Source organism: Ruditapes philippinarum, unplaced genomic scaffold, assembly GCF_026571515.1.
Source record: "Ruditapes philippinarum isolate M1 unplaced genomic scaffold, ASM2657151v2 ctg11592_1_1_1_1, whole genome shotgun sequence".
NCBI classification, from domain to species: domain Eukaryota; kingdom Metazoa; phylum Mollusca; class Bivalvia; order Venerida; family Veneridae; genus Ruditapes; species Ruditapes philippinarum.
In genome coordinates this window covers 16,043-39,371 of record NW_026852365.1, presented here as the reverse complement: position 1 = coordinate 39,371, position 23,329 = coordinate 16,043, and the positions used below count along the sequence as shown (strand labels likewise).

At 34.9% G+C, this 23,329-nt stretch overlaps 1 protein-coding gene across 1 annotated transcript; it reads right to left on the bottom strand.

Annotated features, from left to right (window-relative positions):
• Window positions 1–266: 266 nt before the first annotated feature.
• On the bottom strand, window positions 267–22,966 carry LOC132758164 (uncharacterized; the record flags this gene model as incomplete). The annotated part of the gene is made up of 15 exons (XM_060749703.1): window positions 22,836–22,966; window positions 19,938–20,153; window positions 18,199–18,285; window positions 15,695–15,753; window positions 14,641–14,910; window positions 13,802–13,954; window positions 13,353–13,431; window positions 10,684–10,884; window positions 9,397–9,499; window positions 8,756–8,828; window positions 7,589–7,747; window positions 6,835–6,971; window positions 3,311–3,462; window positions 2,354–2,437; window positions 267–363 (listed from the first exon to the last, which is right to left on the bottom strand). Coding segments are annotated over exons 2-15 (1,778 nt in total), but the record flags the coding sequence as incomplete, so codon positions are not given.
• Between the last annotated feature and the right edge of the window lie 363 nt (window positions 22,967–23,329).

The window sequence follows — 23,329 nt, the reverse complement described above, 5'->3', positions numbered from 1 at the left end:
GTTGAAAGGTGTTTCCCAGAAACTTGGCTGGGAGGTTCAGAATAACGGGAAAGCCCTTTTTGATTGAAAGGTTTTCCAAAACCCGAAAACCCCAAATTTTCCCGTTGCAAAGGGTCCCTAGTTTGAAACCCACCCTGGTTAAGTCTAAATCCGCGGATTCCAAATCCAGTGAAATCCTTTTAGAACTTGGCCTGCTTTGTCCAAAAGTGATAACCAGTGCTTCCCCGCTGCTGAGACAATAGGATTTTCCTCCAAAATGTAAAAACCTGACTGTGATGTACCAGTTGCTTGAACCTCCAAATCTTAGAGGGGGTTTATATTGCGTGGATGGTCCTGTAGGCTTACTAAAATAAAATCCTGACCCTGAAAAATCATACAATAATCATTTTATCATGTACTTACAATAAAACAAAGAGGGCTATGCCCTGGTTTTGCTCAAACTGAAGATTCATGCAGAAGAAAGAGTAAGGCCAGTAATGGAATCACATTGCAATGTGTCTTTTTTCTCTCTCTCAGTGCTGCATAATTTTAACAATATTTGTTGATATCTGCTGGGGAAATGCTTCATGACAAAAATATGTAAAACTCCTGGAAACGTGCTTTCATCAGACAAGAAGATTTTAAACACAACAAGTCTATGTAAACTTAGCAACCCCCAGGTTGGGACCATTTCAATCCAAGGGGTATAACTCACCTAACATTTATAGAGGACCACAAGGTTATGAATGCTACATGCCAAATATCTAAGCTCTGGGCATTGTAATTTCTGAGTAGAAGTTTTTTATACTCCTGTCACCCACTTATGTATCAGACTGGAAACATGTATATAACTTTTGTTGAGAACCATCTAAAACCCTTGCTGTAAAGATTGGTCAAAATCCATTAATTGCTTGATGAAGAGAAGTTATTCAAAGAAACTGTGGACAATAAAGAACAACGGTGGACAATAAGGAACAACGGACAACTTACAACAGACACACTGCCATCACAAAAGTTCACTTTGTGCTCAGGGGATCTAACAACAAGAGCTGTCAGAAGGACAGCGCGCTCGACTTTTTTAGTGCTTGCCTATAAAACAAAACTTTGACAGTTAAGGGCACACAACACTTTAACTAGGAATTTCTAAGTACAAATCAAGAAACATTTTCACAGAGTTATCTTCTCTTGCTTACAGATAGGTCTCATGATGGCACATAAGAACTCCAACTTCCAAAGTAATATCTCAAATGGTTAAGTCAACAAGTGGACAAGAATGAAAATCTTAACTGAGTTTCTAAGTCAAAAAGGGCCATAATTCAAATAAAATCCTTAACAGAATTACCTTCTCCTGCCCATGTTTTGGGACCATGATGGTAAACAAGTATTCCAACTTTCAAATTAATATCTCAAACAGTTCAGTCAAAAAGTGGACTGGTACTAAAAACTTAACCAAGATTCTAAGTCGATAAAAGGCCTTAATTTTTAAAACAAATCCTTGACAGAGTTACCTTCTCTTGCGTACAGATGGGGGTAATGATGTGAAATAGCATTAAAAGTTTCAAAGCAATATCTCAAAGGGTTAAGGCAATAAGTGGATTTTACCCATATTCAATGTATTTTCTAAGTCAAAAAGGGGCATAATTCTGTCAAAAAAACCTTGACAGAGTTATGTCCTCTTGTCTGTTGATGAAGGTCGTGATGGTAAACAAGTATGGTCAGTTTCAAAGCAATACCTCCAATGGTTTTGAAATAAAGTGAGGTGGTACAAAAAACTTAACCAAGCTCAATACACTTTCTAAGTCAAAAAAGGGCCATAATTCTGTCAAAAACCTTGACAGAGTTATGTACTCTTGTCTGTAGATGGAGGTTATGATGGTGAACAAGTATGGTAAGTTTCAAAGCCATACTTGTAATACTTCTGAAATAAAGTGGGGTGGTACGAAAAACTTAACCAAGGTGTGACGCCAACGCTAACGCCGACGCCGGGGCGAGTAGGATAGCTCCCCTTTTCATAGAAAAGTCGAGCTAAAAATAAGAATTGTCTTTTTTCTCTGAATGATTAATATTACAACTTATGATGAAAGAGTAAAATGCTAACCTGATGACACTGGGTCGCATTTGTTTAAAATTGTATATCAGTGGGCATATCTAAATTATAAATGGTTGTCAGACATATTTTCAATCATAATTGTACCGAAACAGACTTTATTTTCTTTTGGATGTCAAATACCTATATACATTATCTTAGATTACACTCTCTGTTTATAATTACAATTGAAACCATGTAAACATCTTTCACTCTGTATTAACTACGAGGTTATTACAGATAATAGCAGAGGACGTTCCGATTGACAATCTAAGTAAATTAACGTACCCCCTATATTAGGTCTGCCTCGCCTGGATGAATTCCCTGATGAATATTGATGGGATAACCATGGACTCTTGGCAAAATATGTACCTGAAAATAAACAATACAAAAGTGTCTTGTTTTTCCATACACATTGCATATATTCATGTACATCTAAATTGAAAATAACTTTTGTAATGAAATATTAGGCAACCACAAATATACATTTACGAAGAAATAGTGGCGTAGGGTTATAGCATAAGACTCCTAATACAGATGTTGTGGGTTTGAAACCCACTTGTGGTGGACTTCCAATTAAACTCCACGCTGGTGCCATTACTGGTCAGAACACCCAGAAAGCAGTCAACTAGTGGGTCTTAAACCGGCAACCAGTCCTAACCGGATATTGAATGTTGGACTGTAACATGCTGATGTGGAAGCACATGTAATTAACCTGTTCACCAAATGTTCACCAGCACTGCCTTTTTGGCATCCACTATAATTCCACTGTAACTTATAAAGTGTTGATAACAGATCTATCCAACCTGTGTACAGTCAGGCCAGCCTTAACAAACACGTACAGTCTGGCCAGGCACAATAACGCTTGCAGTTATATTTAATATATCTGATACTCAAATCCAAAAAACTTCAAATGATCAGTCTGAAACTTGGCAAAGTCAAGTCTTTTAAGCAAATTTAGATTCAAAGGGTCAATTCAGATATTCTTCTTACTTAGTTCGAATTTCTTTCTTAAACCTGTTCTCTTATTTTTTCACCTACCTTCTTTCCTAACAATCACAATTCATCACTCTTGTGAATACTGAACTAAATATGCTAAATTCAAATGAAATGTACCTATTATCAAACAAAGCCCCAAAACCAAATCCTCGCTTTAAATTATATGTATCTCTAATCTTATCTAGAAATTGTGCCATTTTTGCAAAAAATCCTCCAATCAAAATTTTCCTAACATTTACTACTCACCTTGTCCGTAAACTGTGCCATGTTTTCCACACAACCTCCAATCAAAACCTTCCTTACATATGGCTTCAATGACATCACTATGTGTTCCGTGAAACAATCTTTTCTCATTGATATTAAGTTCTCCCAGGTCTGCTACCATGTGACTCCGTGACCTGAAAAATACAAACATATTATTACATGCTTTTTGGTGGGTTATGAAAAATATATCAGTGAAAAATAAAACTGATATTCTCACTGTTTTGAATTTAAAGCCTGTTACGTTGTTTCAGGGAAATACCAGCGTGCACAGTACTGGAAACCAACTTAATGACGTGACATGGTAAATGATGTCACATTGTATTATTATTTGACACACTTTTCATTTAGTATTAGGTTAAAATGTCTTTCTTTTAATATTTCTTTACTTATAATAATTTTTAATGTTTCTTTACTTATAATAAAAAGAAAATAATCATGTTTAGTTTATTGTAAGATTGGAATACGATGCTGTCCGGTAATCTTGCGCACCTAAGCACTTATCGGCTAATTTACTACGATTCAAATAAATACAAACTAGAAATGTGTCCATAGGACACGGATGCCCCCACACACCACTGTTCTGTCAATCTTATGACTCTAGGTCAAATATTTTTTGGACTACATGTGCCACAAGTTGAAAACTAAAAATCAACAAAGGGCCATAATTCTGTTAAATTTGGTCGCAGCAAAAATTCCTACCTTTACTACCATCTACACATTAAGGTTGTTAATCCCTGGAAGTTTAAGCAAAATCTGCCATCCGGTTTAAGAGGAGTTGCGTTCACAAAATTTCTACATAGTATTAGAATGAAAAAAACAACAAAGGGCCATAATTCTGTTAAATTTGGTTGCAGCAAAAATTCCTTCCTTTACTGCCATCTACACATAAAGGTTGTTCATCCTTGGAAGTTTGAGCAAAATCTGCCATACGGTTTAAGAGGAGTTGCATTCACAAAATTTCTATATAGTATATAGTGAAAAAAATCAACAAAGGGCCATAATTCTGTAAAGTTTGGTCGCAGCGAAAATTCCTTCCTTTACTACCATCTTCACCTTAAGGTTGTTCATCCCTGTAAGTTTGAGCAAAATCTGCCATGCGGTTTAAGAGGAGTTACATTCACAAAATTTCTACATAGTATATAGTGAAAAAATCAACAAAGGGCCATAATTCTGTTAAATTTGGTCGCAGCAAAAATTCCTTCCTTTACTACCATCTACATATTAAGGTTGTTCATCCCTGTAAGTTTGAGCAAAATCTGCCATGCGGTTTAAGAGGAGTTGCGTTCACAAAATTTCTTCATAGTATCTAGTGAAAAAATCAACAAAGGGCCATAATTCTGTTAAATTTGGTCGCAGCGAAAATTCCTTCCTTTACTACCATCTACACATTAAGGTTGTTCATCCCTGTAAGTTAAAGCAAAATCTGCCATCCGGTTTAAGAGGAGTTGCGTTCACAAGATTTCGGGACGTACGGACGGACTGACGGACTGACACTCGGACGGACAAGTGCAACGCTATATGCTCCCACTCTGTGGGGGCATAAAAAATCATAATTATTTTCCTATTTGCAAAAATCTTAAAGACATATTATAACACAAATATTTTTTGGAAATAACTCATTAAACTTCAAGAGTGCAACAATGTAAACACTTGACACCATGTTTAATCCCAACATTCAATTGTCCGGTGATCTTGCGCATGTGTTATGAATGACGTCATGGTAGCTTGTTTTTAAAGTATGATGTCCCAGTAGTACTATTAATATAAAGTTTGTGAGTCCAGTTAATGAAAAGTTAATTTAAACTATTCAAACTGTTCAAACAAAACTGTAACACAAACTTATTTACATCAAGGGTTTGTTATTTTACTGTTCACTACTACACCTGGGATACCTGAAATCATCACTACCTGGCATCTTACTTTTTTAAATTTTATTTTTATGATTAAAATCGTTGTTCTGTTTTAGTCATTCATTTTCTTTTCAAATTTTGTAAAAGATGACCCTTTTACGCTTCCGGAGAAAAAAAAATGAAAAGCGCGGGAGGGGCTTTCCATTTTGACAAGATGGCGGGAATCGGCAGGAGATAACAACTGAATACACCTTTATTTGCAAAGGGAAAAAAGGAAATTTACAACGTTTTATCGGTGCAATACTGTTTTCAAATGTGTGATATTGATTTTCATTCTTGCTGGACGTAAAATTTTGGAACTGGATGAATAGACAGGAATATAATGGGAAAATAGGTCAGTGGGCGTGTTTATGAATAAATAATTAGGATGACGAAATAATGTAAACAAACATGTTTGACAGATATTTTTTAACTTTCTTACCTTGTTTAAGTCCAAGATACAAGTTTTGGCTGAAAATTTCTAGCAAAAGCATAAACAAACAACCAAACAAAAGGAAATATATTTCCGGTGCCGAGTGCGCAAGATCACCGGCCGCGCAAGATGACCGGACATGACTGTATATTTCACCTCGTGAACACCAAAAGTTCATATTTCACTTGTTGCTGCGCCACTTGTGAAATATACCTTTTGGTGCTCACTCGGTGAAATATATCAGATCTTACACTGAACTAAACAAATATCCTCTATTTCATTGAGTATTTTAAAATAAAGACCTTAATGAGCAAAAAAAAAATGTTAGAAGTTCAACAGCAGTAAGTTTTAAATGTAGACTAGACTATTGGCTATGCCAGGCCATTGGAAGGTCAGTAAAATGTCCATGCATCCCCAATCTTAAGTACTATTTCATTTTAAATATTGACCAAAACTTAAAATCCACACACATGAACATCTTTAAGTATTTGTGAAGATGAGACCTTGTATGCAAACTCTAACCAGAAAGTTTCAACTTAAAACAAGACTCTTATTCAGTAAATGAGAGACTTAAACTCTTAACCTGCAGGCAACAAGTGATTGGCCTATATCACCACTATAGAACCAGGCCAGCTTTCACATTCGTACAGTCTGACCAGGCTGTGACATATAAGTTATAACATACAGTAAAAAGCTCAATTTTTTGTATTTTTTTTACATTAGACTCCCTTAAACTTGGAATGGACTGTTCCAAATTCGAAATAGGGCAAGTCTATTATACAAATTCAGCAGGTTTAATGTTTAAACAGTTCAAACTGTTAGAAGCTAAATTTTTGTATTTTTTACATTGGACTCCCTTAAACTTGGAATGGACTGTTCCAAATTCGAAATAGGGCAAGTCTATTATACAAATTCAGCAGGTTTAATGTTTAAACAGTTCAAACTGTTAGTAGCTAAATTTTTGTATTTTTTACATTGGACTCCCTTAAACTTGGAATGGACTGTTCCAAACAGGGCAAGTCTATTATAAAAATTCAGCAGGTTGAATGTTTAAACTGTTAGTAGCTCAATTTTTGTATTTTTTCACATTGGAATCCCTAAAACTTGGAATGGACTGTTTCAAATTCAAAACAGGGCAAGTCCATTATACAAATTCAGCAGAAAATAGGGAAATAAATTCTTACAATGAATATTTTTCCCACAGCCTCTCATTCTGAATCCTGAAAATCTTCTTCACATTTGACGACATATCCTTGTTCATGAAGTGTACAACATCACAAAATTCCGCCGAAGATTTGTCCAATTCAACAATTGTGTGACTCTATGTATATGTAAATAACAATCATATCTTTAGGCTTATCATAATATAATATATAATATCATTGATAACTTAACACTAGTATTATGAAAATTTTTAAAACGTGTATGGTCAAACAGTTTGAAAAGTCCGCATAAGGATGCCAATTCCTGGCCACAAAAAATAAATGAGCCGTCTCACGACAAAACCAACAAAATGGGTTTGCTTACCAACCCTTTTACAAGTCGAGAAACTGATAGCGAACAGCATGAATCCTGATCAGACTGCAAACCCATTATGTTGGTTTTGTCGTGACACGGCTCAAATATAGGTACAGTGATTTTATGCACACATGAAATCACTGAATTGATTAACTTTGGAAATTTTAACATTGAATGCAATCGAAAATTTATCAAACCTTACAAATTAAAACATTCCTTTACTTCAAATAATACAAGTTTTCAAATGGCATTTTTTTCATAAAAAGTCCTACTTACATGCATAATCACTGGTTTATGGGAATTCTTCAAAATATTTGGGGCATTTTCAAGATTACACTGGGAATTTTTAACAATGCTATCATTTCTGAAAATGACATTATTTGATCTCTATTTTATGTCAAAAACAAAACATTTTCATACCTTTGATCTACCATCAACAGAATCTGTGTCAGGATCTGACCATTGTGCTGGTATATTTACAACATTGCCTGTAACCGTTGACGTCCACTGTTTTGTTCGGATACACAAATCATGCGTTTTACGCTCAGTCCACTTCCTGTCACAGTAACGGCAGAATGCCTAGAAGGGAACATATTAATTCTTGATGACACTGCGTCAAAATCCATTTAATTCTCGACGTAAGACTAATATATAAATCAAGCAGGAGCTGTCAGAAAAGCTTGTAAATTACAATTTGGAATAGTGCAATGCAAGTAGTTTCTGTACATTTGCAATGCAAGGATAACATTAATTTTTTTTAGTACTACGGACAAAGACCGACTTTTCTCACTTTTGAAGACCAGTTTTGACATACAGAAAATCCTGTTTGTAAACCTAACCATCAAGCACTGAGAATAATCAAGCATGCCATCCTACAAACGTTAAAATGTGTAAGGAATTATATTCTACCAAGAGTTTATTTAATCGTACAAAAAGATGGAATAAGCAACAACTTAGTAGCAGCTTTGATTTATTTACGCATTTGAACATTTAAATCACAAGCAGATATTTTTTTCATTTAATGCACAAGATCTGAAGTATGTAACAACTTTGTCACAAAGTTTCACACTTAAAATAATTACAAAAGTAGTAAATAACTAGTTCAGCCCACTGAAATGCCTATTTAACTATACCAAAGTACATTTGAAAGAATCTCTTCATATATATGGCAAATTTTTGGCAGTGGCAAATGGTAAGAAAAAAGTCCTTCTGCAATTTCCTCTTCTGCCCTTTACTTTGGGTACAAATAGACAGAACAGTATCATTTTCACATTTGTTAGTTTGCTTTGCTGGACTTTAAGTCACACTGACACTAAGAAGACCATAAAGCAATTTTCCAGCTTTACAGGTGGAGGAAGACCTGAGTTGCCCCTCTGTACATTATTTCAAGCACCTGAGTAGAACCACAAACCTTCCGTAAGTTGATGGAAGCTTCCTAACATAATGGAACACAATTTTCCTGTCAGGTTTCAACTACCATAGATACTCTTTTACGAGGAATCCAATGTTTCCAAACACTCTTTTAACAAGATACCTTTTGAATATCATAAGTAATAATTTTGTACTATAGAAAAACAAACAACTTACCTCATTACACTGAAGACACTGAAACCTTTTTACAGCCATATCCAAGACTGCCGAGTAGTTGCAGCCAGGACATCTGCGGAATAAAATGAACAAAATTGCTTTGTACATCTATTATGGAATCATGAAGTAAAATGCAGCAAATTATTGTAATAATTTACACTAACGGATTAAAATACAGTTCCTCCTTTAAACATTTCAAGGTACATCAAACTATAACCAGACTTGTGAAAAATATGACTTTTATTCAAGCTTTTCATTAACATAAATAAGGTATAAGGTTTGAATTTTCTTCTTCAGCAAACATTTAATAAGCAAAGCTTGAAATGTTCTTCCTATTTCAGATATGCTGTACTACATATTTTTTTTGTTTCTTTAGCTCTTTTGCAGATTTTTACACGTGTTTGATCATATTTTTGAGATCGGTCCACCCAACCGGTATTCCTGGTTAACTAACCAGTAATTACTTGAATATCTCCATAAATGACTGACAGATACCGTTTCTGAATCAGCTGTAAGAGACAAATGACCAGTGTAACCAATGTCTGATATCTACCGTCATGAACAAAATATGCCTAGCCTGACAAAACCATGTATGCTAGTTATATATATATACATGGTATATGTATAAGATAGACACCTACTTGACAGCATCTTTCATATTCTCTAGTGCCTCCATTGTTTCTCTGTTCCACTTATCCTCAAGCAGGTCTAAGACTATAGCTGGTAAAGCCTTTCTCAATTCACCTGGTAAACATAGAGATTTATACATTACATTTTTATGAACATTTTTCAAACTCAATACAGGAAGCCAATGTGGCAGGTTTCAAGCTAATATGGCTGACTTCAAGCCAATAAAATTGTTGTCAAGCCATTATGGCTGATGTCAAGTCAATCACTTGCTGACTTCAAGCCTATAAGGATCATATTAAGCTAAAATGGCTGACTTCAAGCTAGTAAGATAGTTGTCAAGCCAACAGGACTGGCATCAAGCCAATAAAGTTGACTACAAGTCAATTAGACTGACTTTTAGCCAATTAGACTGACTTTTAGCTAATTAGACTGACTTTTAGCCAATTAGATGGACTTCAAGCCATTAAAGACAGACTTGTCATAAAGCATTATAGCTGTCATTTCATGTTTTTTAAATTGTTTGTGTGAGACACAAAGCTTAGAAATGACAACTAAGAGTTAAAAATTTTACTTGTCAGCTAGTATTAACAAGTAGATTAGTAGAATCTGCACAAAGAAAAGTGAAAATTGGAAACCAAGATGGTGTTTTGTGGTATATATCAAACTAGAGACTAATTAAACAAGATATGAGCCGCGTCATGACAAAACCAACATAATGGGTCTGCATCCGCGCAGTCTGATCAGGATCCATGCTGTTCCCTATCAGTTTCTCTACTTGTTATAGGGTTTGTAAGCAAACAGCATGGATCCTGATCAGACTGCGTGGATGAGCAGGCTGGTCTGGATCCATGCTGGTCGCAAACAAATTATGTTGGTTTTGTCGTGACACAGCTCATATATAATATAGCTCAGTGATAAAACATGCACTGTATTAACTGCTGACACTGACAAGCACAATCGATTCACAATCATGTCAAAGATTTATACAGCATAAACATTCATCACTGTTAATTAATGTTCAGTCGCCAATGTAAAGGTCAATCTTTTGAAATGCACGACTAATTTATCTTTGCTAGACAGTAGAAAAAAAGAGAATTATGTTGCTTTAAAACACACCAACAATGGGAAAGTCATTTGTTATCTACATAATTATGTATCACATAAAGTTTCATTCTTAATGACAAAATACTGCACCTTATTGATAAGTCATTACCTTTTTTCTTTCATTAGCAAAAACTAGTCTGTTGACGTTATTTGCTTTTTTACGGCACTTAATAAAAGAAACAAACATATCTTACTCAAGGGAACAGAACTGGTACAGTCCGATTGAGGACACTCCACAGAGCCTTTCTTCTCCCCGACCAGAACTTTCTTAGCCGAGGCTTCGACACACCGCATACAGTCGAGGTGACCGTCACAACATTGTACCATACTGTTATGGCTAGTCTCCTTCTCACACGCCTCACACATCAATGGTGGCGGAGGTATCACAGAAATCTCTGGAAAGTAAAAAGGAATAATAACTCCTACTGAAATAAATGGGCATTTTCAACTTAAAAGTTAAAGCACCTGAATTATTTGTATTTTTTTCTACAGTTTAAGTATACTGTCACTGGATATAGAATGAAAAATATCAAATTCTTATGAACACTACATCAGCCCCTTTCATCTGGTATGTATTTTCCTGCTATGCATACCCTGATATGGAAATCTGGCCGCAACCTCTAACGGTTATAAAATAATGTGACATGCTACACCAAAAATAGATAAATACATGTTTTCCTATAGTTAGTCAGGTTCTCGGGGTAAAATTTTGTTGATTTTACAAGGCTATGATGTCATATTAACCCGCCTGCTAATTAGCATAAAATGGCTTAGCAGCTGTTATGGGAATGCCAGGGTACATTCCAATAGCTTTCTCCTATGAAAGAATCCAAAGTCCCTGGCAGGATTTCTAGCCCACATGGTGACAGGCAAGTGGTTTGGTGTCATTTGTTGAACATGCTGAATTCTAAGTAATACCTGTTGGGAGTCAGCTGGATAGCTTCTTCACATAAAAAGTATCGGTTCTTTGGGAGATACAGAACAGCTTTGAGTGACATATTACACTTTCAAGTCAACAACCTTAACCACTCGGCCACAGTTTTTTTGTGTTCATTTTATTATATAAACATGTATGTATTATTGTATAGCATTCAGTAAAAAATATGATAAATTTTGTAAATCATTTTACTTAATTATTAAAGAATATCTACAGATCTAAATAAGAGCCGGTTGATGCTCCCCGAATAGGTTTTGGACACAGCAAGGTATACCTCTTGTAGTGTCAGAGTTATGTCACAGGCAAAGTTCAAAGTGTAAAAACAACCCAAATGTTGTGTACGACACATTGTCTCAATATGGTGATCATTTCTGTGAAATAGTTGTAAAATCAGACTTCAAATAAGGAAGTTATTGGTTAGACACGATTTTGCTGCAAGGTCATGCTGTGACCTTGACCTTCAAGGTAGCGCCCCAAATATTGCATGTGACACGTCGATTCAATATGGTGATCATCCCTGGGAAATAGTTGTTAAATCCGACTTCAAGGAACAAAGTTACTGGCCGAACGCGATTTTACTGCAAGGTCATGCTGTGACCTTGACCTTCAAGATAGCGACCCAAATGTTGCGGGCGACACATCATCTCAATATTGTGATCATTTCTGTAAAATATTTTTAAAATCTGACTTCAAATAACGAAGTTATGGGCCGGACAAGATTTTGCTGCAAGGTCATGCTGTGACCTTGACCTTCAAAGTAGCCACCCAAATGTTGGGCGCGACACGTTGTCTTAATATGGTGATCATTTCTGTGAAATAGTTTTAAAATCCGACTTCAAATAACGAAGTTATGGGCTGGACATGATTTTGCTGCAAGGTCATGCTGTGACCTTGACCTTCAAAGTAGCGACCAAATTGTTGCGTGCAACACAAAGTCTTAATATGGTGATCATTTCTGTAAAATAGTTTTAAAATCTGACTTTAAATAACGAAGTTATGGGCTGGACAGGATTTTGCTGCAAGGTCATGCTGTGACCTTGACCTTCAAGGTAGCGACCCAAATGTTGGGCGCAACACATCGTCTCAATATGGTGATCATTTCTGTAAAATAGTTTTAAAATCCGACTTCAAATAACGAAGTTATGGGCCGGACACAATTTTGCTGCAAGGTCATGCTGTGACCTTGACCTTCAAGGTAGCGACCCAAATGTTGCGCACGACATGTCGTCTCAATATGGTGATCATTTCTGTGGAATAGTTTTAAAATCCGTCTTCAAATAACGAAGTTATGGGCTGGGCACAATTTTGCTGCAAGGCCATGCTGTGACCTTGACCTTCAAGGTAGCAACCCAAATGTTGCGCACGACATGTCGTCTCAATATGGTGATCATTTCTGTGAAATAGTTTTAAAATCCAACTTCAAATAAAGAAGTTATGGACCGGACACGATTTTGATGCAAGGTCATGCTGTGACCTTGACCTTCAAGGTAGCGACCCAAATGTTGGGCGTGACACGTCGTCTCAATATGTTGATCATTTCTGTGAAATAGTTTTAAAATCCGACTTTAAATAAAGAACTTATGGACCGGACACGATTTTGATGCAAGGTCATGCTGTGACCTTGACCTTCAAGGTAGCGACCCAAATGTTGCGCGCGACACGTCGTCTCAATATGGTGATCATTTCTGTGAAATAGTTTTAAAATCCGACTTCAAATAACTAAGTTATTGGCCGGACACGAGTTGGGACGTACGGACGGATGGACGGACGGACGGACAACCCGACGACTATATGCTCCCCCGAAATTTTTCGGGGAGCATAAAAAAATTGAGTTCTTAAACACTTACACGCTTATACCTTTACTTATTAGTCAGATATTTGTATGGTAGTTAGGCAAAATACTGAGAGAACAAATTATATACTAACCTTCAACTATAGGTGCATTAAGGTCAACCGGCCTGTCTCCGAAACAAATAGGCCTTGCAGAGTCAACAACCACAAGATTCTGAAAGGAAATGTATAAATATAACTAGGACATAGTTACATCCATAAAGTGAGGGGCGGGGAATTCGTCCCTGTTTTTGTACTTCTGAAATAGACACTGCTGCACCACTCTTTAAATCAATTGAACATAACTGATAAATTGCTAATGATACTCATGGACACTCCTTTCTGTGTCAGTAATTTATTGTTTATCCATATGAAGTAGAATATAAAATTGAGATCATTTATTACAAAATGTAAAGTAATTATAACTTTTACCTGCACACCAACCATTTTAACTCTGATGGACATTATATGACATATTAGACCAGTAAGATAATTAGACATCAAGCAGGTTATGAGCTAAAATCATAACAAAGATAACACCGTACCTGATCTGTTCCTGTGCTTTCTGGTGATTTTCGTCCCTGGCTGCTCGACTTAAATTTGCGCATCCCTGACACTGGCCGCTTCCCCTTCCCTTTAACAGGTTTACTTCTATCCTTCACACTGTACGGAGATTTCCTCTTTAAGTGAGTTTTAGTCTGTAACAAAGCCACGCAATCATTACTTACTACAAATGTCATCATATTTGAGCACTATCTCCAATTAATAATTCTTTTACACTGAATGCCTTAATAGTGTATTCCAGTTTGTACTGGGAAGTTTTAGGTGCAATAACCAGCAATTTTGGGAAAAATGACAAAAATCTTTGTGAACACAGAAAATATCCTTTCTCCAAAGAGACAGGTTATTACAAATTCTTATGAGAACGATTAACTTTTCTAAGTCCCAGTAGCCATAATAACTTTCTCATGCCAACATTCTGACCAGGCCAACTAAGCATGTAAATTGTAGTGAACTGTTATTGAAATAGATGAATTAACTATGAACAGTTCCAAGTCAAATTTTGTATGTTTGATTGGTTTTAACGTCACAACGACACAGTATAGATCTATATTGATGCTCCAGCTTTACTGGTGGAGAAGACCTCAGGTGCCCCTATTTGCATTATTTCAGGAATCAACAGGCACCTGAGTAGAACCACTGATGTTCTGTAAGCTAGCTGGATAGCTTCCTCACATTCTGGATAGCTTCCTCACATGAAAGAATCCAAAATCCCTGTCATGCAAGGTCAAATTGTGAAGGGTTCAATGTAGATGTTAAATAATTATATAAGAGTATCAAGTTTTAAAGATGGTTTTCTTGTGACAAAATCAACAAATCTGACCTTGATCTTTGTGGTTCCTGAATAATAGGTTTCATCATCACTATCATCAACATGATGATAATTATCATCATATTCCATCTCATGGTCATCATCACCGACGTCTTGACCGCATAATTCCAACAGCTCTTTATATCCCATTTCACCCGAGCTATCCTTGTTCACATCTCCAAAGCCAGCACGTTTTACGTCCGTCCTTTCATCCTCCTCAGGGCTCTCGTAGTCTGGTGGCTCACTTAGGAATGAGGTCTCGCGTTTAACTTCAACCTCTTCCTGAAATGTTTATGTAATATAATCATAAATTATAAATACATGCTGTGAATTCATTTTTGGTAAGGCAGAAACGTTTTCAATACTATGTGTACTTTATCACACATCATTTTTGTGTCCCAAAAATGTTTAAGTACTATTTTGATCACATATAACTTTTGTTTAGATAAAATTTTATCACATACAATTTTTTCGAGTGCCTGAAATGTTTATATTCCATTTTATCACATAATACATGTATGAGTATACCTGCGATGGATTTACTATTTTATTACACATTATCACTGTTTTTTCTCTCTTGTTTTCGTGCCCCAACAATGAGGGTGACCCCGTCCAATTTATTCTCCCCATCTCCCCATCTAAATGATCAGTATGGTTCAGGGAACAGTCTAATGCTTACCTTACAAAATCACTTTTGCATATACAGCAGATATAAATAAATAAACAAAAAAATCATGATTTCAATAGCATGGATTATGGCCATACCCTAATTGATGGCCCCATTTTATTCAATAAACAAAAGGTCAAAGAAAAGATAGATGGTTGGGATTGGGAAGGTTTGCACCAGTGTAAATGAATTGTTTTTCAGGTGAGAAAAGGTTGCCAGGTTTTATTGAATATTTCTTTATTATCATTATGCATTTGAAATGTTAATACTACATTGTATCTTATTGCATAATATTTTAGAGCCCCTTAAACAAAAAGATGGTCTTATACATAGGTCAAACAGTTCTTGCAAACCATTTAATACATGAACATAAAGAATTCAACAATAAATCATTCTTACCACATCACTTTCTGTGTCGGACAACAAGACAATTGGTGCATTCTTGTGTGTCACTTTAGCTAAGAAAGAAATGGAAAAAAATATTAATAAGAAGCTATTCACAAAAGTAGTAGAAATTTTCTACAATTTTCCTTTGCTAGAGCTACAAAAATTAGCACATACAACCAAAAAAAAAAGGTAAAAAAACAAACTTGTTTTGTCCACAGTAGGATTATTTTATTTTGCAAAATGCAGATTTTACTTTCAGTGTTAGTAATTTTAGTTCAAATCTTAGCTGCAGCCACTATGTCTATTAGCTTTATTTGAGCAACAATTCAAAATTGTTGAATGCAGGATTTGCCTTCATTAGAGTCGTTTCCAGCAATCTCAGCTTGATCTGTCTACTAAGAAGGTAAATGTCACAGGAGCTGCCTTGACCTTTGAGCTCTGCTTCAAAAAGTTCTTAAACACTTATTGAAATAAGTTTTCAACTCTCATTGAAATAAGTTCTTGAGATCAGACTGAAATAATTTCTCAAGCTCAGATTGAAATAATTTCTTGAGCTCAGATTATAATAAGTTCTTGAGCTCTGATTGAAATAAGTTCTTAAGCTTTGATTGAAATAAGTTCTTGAGCTCTCATTGCATTAAGTTCTTTAACATTCCTAAAATAGGTTGTCAAAACAATGACTGAAATAAACTCTTGAACTCTGATTGAAATAAGTTCTTAAACTCTGACTGAAATTAGTTCTTGAGCTCTGATTGAAATTAGTTCTTGAGCTCTGATTGAAATAGTTCTTGAGCTCTGATTGAAATAGTTCTTGAGCTTTGATTGATGTGAGTTCTTGAGCTTTGATTGAAATAAGTCCTTTAGCTTTGATTGAAATAAGTTCTTGAGCTCTGATTGAAATAAGTTCTTGAGCTTTGATTGAAATAAGTTCTTGAGCTCAGATTGAAATAAGTTCTTGAGCTCTCATTGCATTAAGTTCTTTAACATTCCTAAAATAGGTTGTCAAAACAATGACTGAAATAAACTCTTGAACTCTGATTGAAATAAGTTCTTAAACTCTGATTGAAATGAGTTATTGAGCTCTGATTGAAATAGTTCTTGAGCCTTGATTGAAATAAGTCCTTGAGCTTTGATTGAAATGAGTTCTTGAGCTTTGATTGAAAATAAGTCATTGAGCTTTGATTGAAAAAATTCTTGAACTCAGATTGAAATAAGTTCTTGAGCTTTGATTGAAATAAGTTCTTGAGCTCAGTTTGAAATAAGTTTTTGAGCTTTGATTGAAAAAAGTTCTTGAGCTTTGATTGAAATAAGTCCTTGAGCTTTGATTGAAATGAGTTCTTGAGCTTTGATTGAAATAAGTCATTGAGCTTTGATTGAAAAAAGTTCTTGAGCTCTCATTGCATTAAGTTCTTTAACATTCCTAAAATAGGTTGTCAAAACACTGACTGAAATAAACTCTTGAACTCTGATTGAAATAAGTTCTTAAACTCTGATTGAAATGAGTTATTGAGCTCTGATTGAAATAGTTCTTGAGCCTTGATTGAAATAAGTCCTTGAGCTTTGATTGAAATGAGTTCTTGAGCTTTGATTGAAAATAAGTCATTGAGCTTTGATTGAAAAAAAAAAATCTTGAATTCAGATTGAAATAAGTTCTTGAGCTTTGATTGAAATAAGTTTCTGAGGTCAGTTTGAAATAAGTTTTTGAGCTTTGATTGAAAAAAGTTCTTGAGCTTTGATTGAAATAAGTTCTTGAGCTCTGATTGAAATAGTTCTTGAGCTTTGATTGAAATAAGTCTTTGAGCTTTGATTGATATGAGTTCTTGAGCTTTGATTGAAAATAAGTCATTGAGCTTTGATTGAAAAAAGTTCTTGAGCTCAGATTGAAATAAGTTCTTGAGCTTTGATTGAAATAAGTTCTTGAACTCTGATTGAAATAAGTTCTGCAGCTCTGATTAAAATAAGTTGAACATTGATTGAAATAAGTTCTTGAGCTATGCTTGAAATAAATTCTTGAGCTCGGATTGAAATAAAGTATTGAGCTTTGATTGAAATAAGTTTTTGAGCTTTGAATGAAATAAGTCCTTGAGCTTTGATTAAAATGTGTTCTTGAGCTTTGATTGCAATAAGTCCTTGAGCTTTGATTGAAATAAGTTCTTGAGCTCAGATTGAAATAAGTTCTTGATCTCAGATTGAAATAAATTCTTGAGCTTTGCTTGAAGTAAGTTTTTGAACTCAGATTGAAATGAGTTCTTGGGAAATGGGTTGGGTTTTAAGTAACAATATCACTGAAAATGTCATATTGCATTTTTTTGTTTATACAGTGGTAAAAGACTTCAGATTTTGCTCTGTGCATTATATCAAGGCACAAGAAGGCACTTGAGAAGAAGAATTTATTTTTAAGTCAACCAGACAGCCGTTTTGGAGGATTTTTTGACATGAAGTCTGCAATAATAAACACTTTGCTGAAAAGAATCCTCCAAAACAGAAATTGAAGATTAGTGACCTCTAATACTTACTTTTCTCCTTTGCTTTTGTTGATGGTGAAGTGAGTGGCTTGAATTCAAAACTTTCAATATATTTACCATCTGACGATGTCACTTTTCCTAAAACAATACAGTAAAACAGGTTATGACAGTTCACATTCGTAAAAAAAATAGGCCAGCTGGTGAAAATATTTACAGAGGATATAACTGTTTAATGGTCATCAAGTTATCTTTTGATAATCTTTTAACAAGCTTGTATTTTTAAGAAAATGACCCAGCTTTTTTCAAACAATAAAACACCTGTTAGAAATATATAAATTTTTTACATGGTCAGGGTCATAAATTATAAATAGAAATAAAATTTTGTCAAACAGGAGCTTTAAGAAGGACAGCAAACTAAACTATTCTCAGTGCTTGATAGGTAAACAAGAGCATGGATACTGTAAACTTTAAAATCAGTTTGTATGGAAACAAGAGCTGTCGGTAGGACAGCAACGCTTGACTATTCTTAGTGCTTGATAGTAAACAAGAGCCTTGATAATGTAAAACTTTCTGAGTTAACAAAAGGGCAAATTTTTTCTTTAAATCCATGTTACAGTTATAGGCCTTGGAGAGAGTCCTATTATGATTTCAAAGAAGAGTATTAAATTTCAACTTGTTGTCAATAGAATATGAAAATATCTGAGGTGGTATGCCTAAATGTTAATTTTAAGTTGAAAAAGGGCATTATTCAGTCAAAACGTTTCATAGAGCTACCTCCTCCTTTCTACAGGTTGAGGTCATGATGGTTAACAACTGTGCAAAGTTTCAAAGCCATATGTCAATGGACTTTGAAAAATATTTGAGGTATTACAAAAACTTTAACGTAAATTCTAAGTCGAAAAAGGGCATTATTCAGTCAAAACGTTTCATAGAGCTACCTCCTCCTGTCTACAGGTTGAGGTCATGATTGTTAACAACTGTGCAAAGTTTCAAAGCCATATGTCAATGGACTTTGAAAAATATTTGAGGCATTACAAAAACTTTAACATAAATTCTAAGTTGAAAAAGGGGCATAATATTGTCAAAATGCTTGATACAGTTACCTCCATCTGTCTACAGGTTTGGGTCATAGTGGTGAACAAGTGTACAAAGTTTCAAAGCCATATGTCAATGGAATTTGAAAATACTTGAGGCATAACAAAACTTTAGCGTAAATTCTAAGTCGAAAAAGGAGCATAATTCTGTCAAAATGCTTGATACACTTAGCTCCTCCTGTCTACAGGTTGGGGTAATGATGGTGAACAAGTGTGCAAAGTTTCAAAGCCATATGTCCATGGACTTTGAAAAAATTTGAGGTATTACAAAAACTTTAACATAAGTGGTTACACCGACGCTGGGGTGACTACAATAGCTCTACTTATTCTTATCGAATAGTCAAGCTAAAAATCAACACAAAATAGAGATTTTTGGCAATTTAGAGATGTCCGGTCATTGCCATGGTAACAGGAAATTTAAGATTGAGCATACTGTTACAAAGGCTATGACCCAGTCAACATTTGTGCCAAGTTTGATCTGACAGTATTGAAGCATCTTTTATAGTTTCATAGCAATTTGAACTTGTAACAAGAGGCTTTTCAATGAAAACAGCCATTTTTTAAAAAAAATGCTCATGCATTAATGGCTTAAATAATGTTAAAACTTTCTAAAAATTAACTCTAACATTATTAGATTTTTAACTCTTACATTATTAAATAATGTTAAAACTAACAGAATATTAACTCTAACATTACCTGGTAAATCTATATATTTGATTAATTCATCATCATCATCATCATCCTCATCAGAGGCATGAAGTTTTGTATCAGTCAAGTCTAGGTCTTCGTCCGAGTCGAACAATCTGGTTGCTTCACTCATAACTGGTAGTGTAAAGGCTTAAATCCCATTAAGGTGCTCTTCTCTGAATTGGGTTTCGTAGTTTCTGTTTCCAACACATGTACAATTTACATCTGAAAGCATATGAAGGTATTTTAATATCAAAAGAACTACATGTATATGTTGTATCATAGTTTGGAGACCTTTCTGTTGAAAATGTGTCAGGGTTAAATCCTATGATACAAAAGAGAAAGAACACCAAAACACTCGGTAATCTGATTAATACTATGCCCCCTCGTACAAATCAGATAACCTCGTGTTTCGGTGCTCTTTCTATTACTTGTATCATAGTTTGGAGACCTTTCTGTTGAAAATGTGTCAGGGTTAAATCGTATACATATACATGCACAGTGCGTTAACTGGAGTGCGGGTATTAGTTACCTGCACTCCAGAGCATGCCCATTGATTGGCTCATTTTTGCTGGGGTTTACATATTGTGACGGCAGAGAAAGGGAAAGTGACAGAAATGTCATATTCAGATGTTCGTTCATTGGTTCATTTTTACCGGGGTTTCATATTGTGACAACAGGGAATGTGCTTTTATGTTTGACTATGATACAAAAGAGAAAGAACACCAAAACACTCGGCAATCTGATTAATACTCGGGGGCTACGCCCCCTCGTACAAATCAGATAGCCTCGTGTTTCGGTGCTCTTTCTATTACTTGATATTTGAAACTGAAGACATTGTACATGTAAATGTCGCAAGTCAATATCAGTGATATTAAATATCCCAGTAATATAATGAGGACATATTTAGAAGGTAAAATACCTCCTCCATAATCAGAATACAGTTTTGTCTAAATGATTTAAGAACTGCATTGTATGCAGATGAATGTCTTTACATGGGTCCTGGTCAGTGGGCCAAGCTAATTAGAAATTAACCAATGGTGAACTATGGATATCAAGGATAAATGTCATCATCTGTGCTCTGTCTTTCCTCAAGAAATGATCTTTAAAGATCCTGTATGTTGTAATTAAGGTTGTAACCAAACGTAAGTGAAATTTTATTTATGTATACAGTTAAACTTCATTTGCTCGAACTTGGATTGCTCGAATGCCTCCTTTTGCTAGAACTCATCGCCCAGTCCTGGCAAAATTCCTATATAATGTATATTGTTTTTACATCGGATCGTCTAGAACACTAATCGCTCGAACTTTTGAACCGGGTCTCTTCAGCAGAAGTATAGTTAAAATCACACCTTTTTGGTCGAACACAAAAAGACATCAAAAGTTGTTGGTCGACATCTTCTAAATAGGTGACAGCCGGCGTCACATGTTTTTAACACCTTGTGAATGGATAAAGGCATTTAAGGTTAACTGATACAAAATTAGAGGTGTTGTCACCGATTTGTTTATTATGATAATATTGCCATCTTTAGTAATGATAAAAAGAAAATAACTTGTGAAATAAGTGAAATGTGAAACAGAAAGTCAATAAATAGATGATGTTTACTCGGACTGCTTTAATTACAGCCGAGGTGCATGTAACGTGAAGGTCTATAGAATGATACTTGTATGTGTGTTTATTCAAATAAATGCTCCAGTTAAATGTTTTTTTTTAATATTTAATTAATTCATTGTTTAAAATTAATTGTATCCCATAATAAACATATAGATAAAAACAAGATTGGAAAATAATTGCCCAATCAAACTCAACCATTTACAATATGCATGAATATAGATTAACACACTTTTTTACACAGTGTACCGTTAATACTCATTTGAAAACTTTGGGATAATAATTCTTAATATTTAAAAGAAATGACATATTCGACGAACTGATGTACTAACAATTATATTGACGAATTATCATTCGACATATGTAAGCTGGAAAACGTTTAGGCATATGCCTTATGTGAAAATAGTTCAACCTCAGTTGGCTCGAACTACCAATCTCTCGAACAAATTTGCACAGACCCTCCAAGTTCGAGCAAACAAAGTTCTACTGTATAATTATGCTTCTAAAACAATTTTTATACATCGAAGAATGTGTAAAATTATATGTACTGCAAATATCTGTCCAAATTTACGGCGGCATAGAAAGTAATCGAACACCATGTAGGGGTTTGAAACACGAATTTCGCGTGTATCAAATGCTACTGACAGTTGTGAGTGGTCCCATTTAATGTATTTAGTAATATCATTTAGTAAATTCAAGTGATTTTGACATGTACACGGCTAACAAACATGTATGAGTCTATGTTTACGTACTGAATCATTGTGCCACTTTATTGTCTACCTCTGAGTTTTAGCATGAATGCACTTGTTTCCTGATAGATATTTCATGAACGAGAAGGGCTATCTAGAGAATTGGGGTTGATCTCATTTGGAAGCTTCATACAAACGTTAAATAGGGATAAAAGTTTTTATTAATTATCTGAACAATTGTTTTCACAACGTCCCAAGAAATGAACCCCTTGCTCGTACTCGTAGACTCGATTCGAATCTGGTGTGTTAGGCCTTCTATTAACTTAAAGTATGTTTTAAAGGGGCCTCATATTTCACTTTTTTTTTTGGTTTTTGACACATTTAATTTTAAGATGAACATAGAGGTTTTTTATCAATGTGGTCAAAACAGGTGATCATGATGGGAGTGACTGTTAGTGTTACATTTATAAAATGTTTACACAAATTGATGACTATTTATCTAACAGTAACACTAACACTGTAACAAATGGTATAAATAATTAAGCACTATGATATAGTAAAATGGGAAATAAAAAGTTAATTAAAACAGTTTGAACACAAGTTTACCTGATTAAGAGTGCGTATAATTGCACAAGAAGTTTCTATTTATGATTGTTGGAAAACCCCAAGCTTAAAATAGAAAGTGACTTAGGACGTCTGCTTGTGTGTTTTAACTTGTATTGCATACATTTTATTCTTTCCTCAGTGAAGAAAGAAAAAAATAATTAGGCATTAGGAACAAATTCAGCATTAAACAGCTTATAAAGTGATAAATTTATGCATACTTATCTTGAGCCAAAGTCTATCGTTACTATGGATAATGAGCGAGGTGTTCCGAGCGAGGTTATGACTAAAGTACGCAACAAAGCGCATAGTCAAACCGTCATCTATACTTTACTGTAATGCTATACAATGATAAGATCAAATCAAAGCACAGAAGACGCTGAATTTGTTTGGGTCTCAGATTGTCAGAAAGGTGAAGTTTGTGAGATTATAAACCAATTTGTTTTTCTATAGTGTCAGCAATGCTTGTTCCAGTGTTATAACTAGTAAATTGTCTA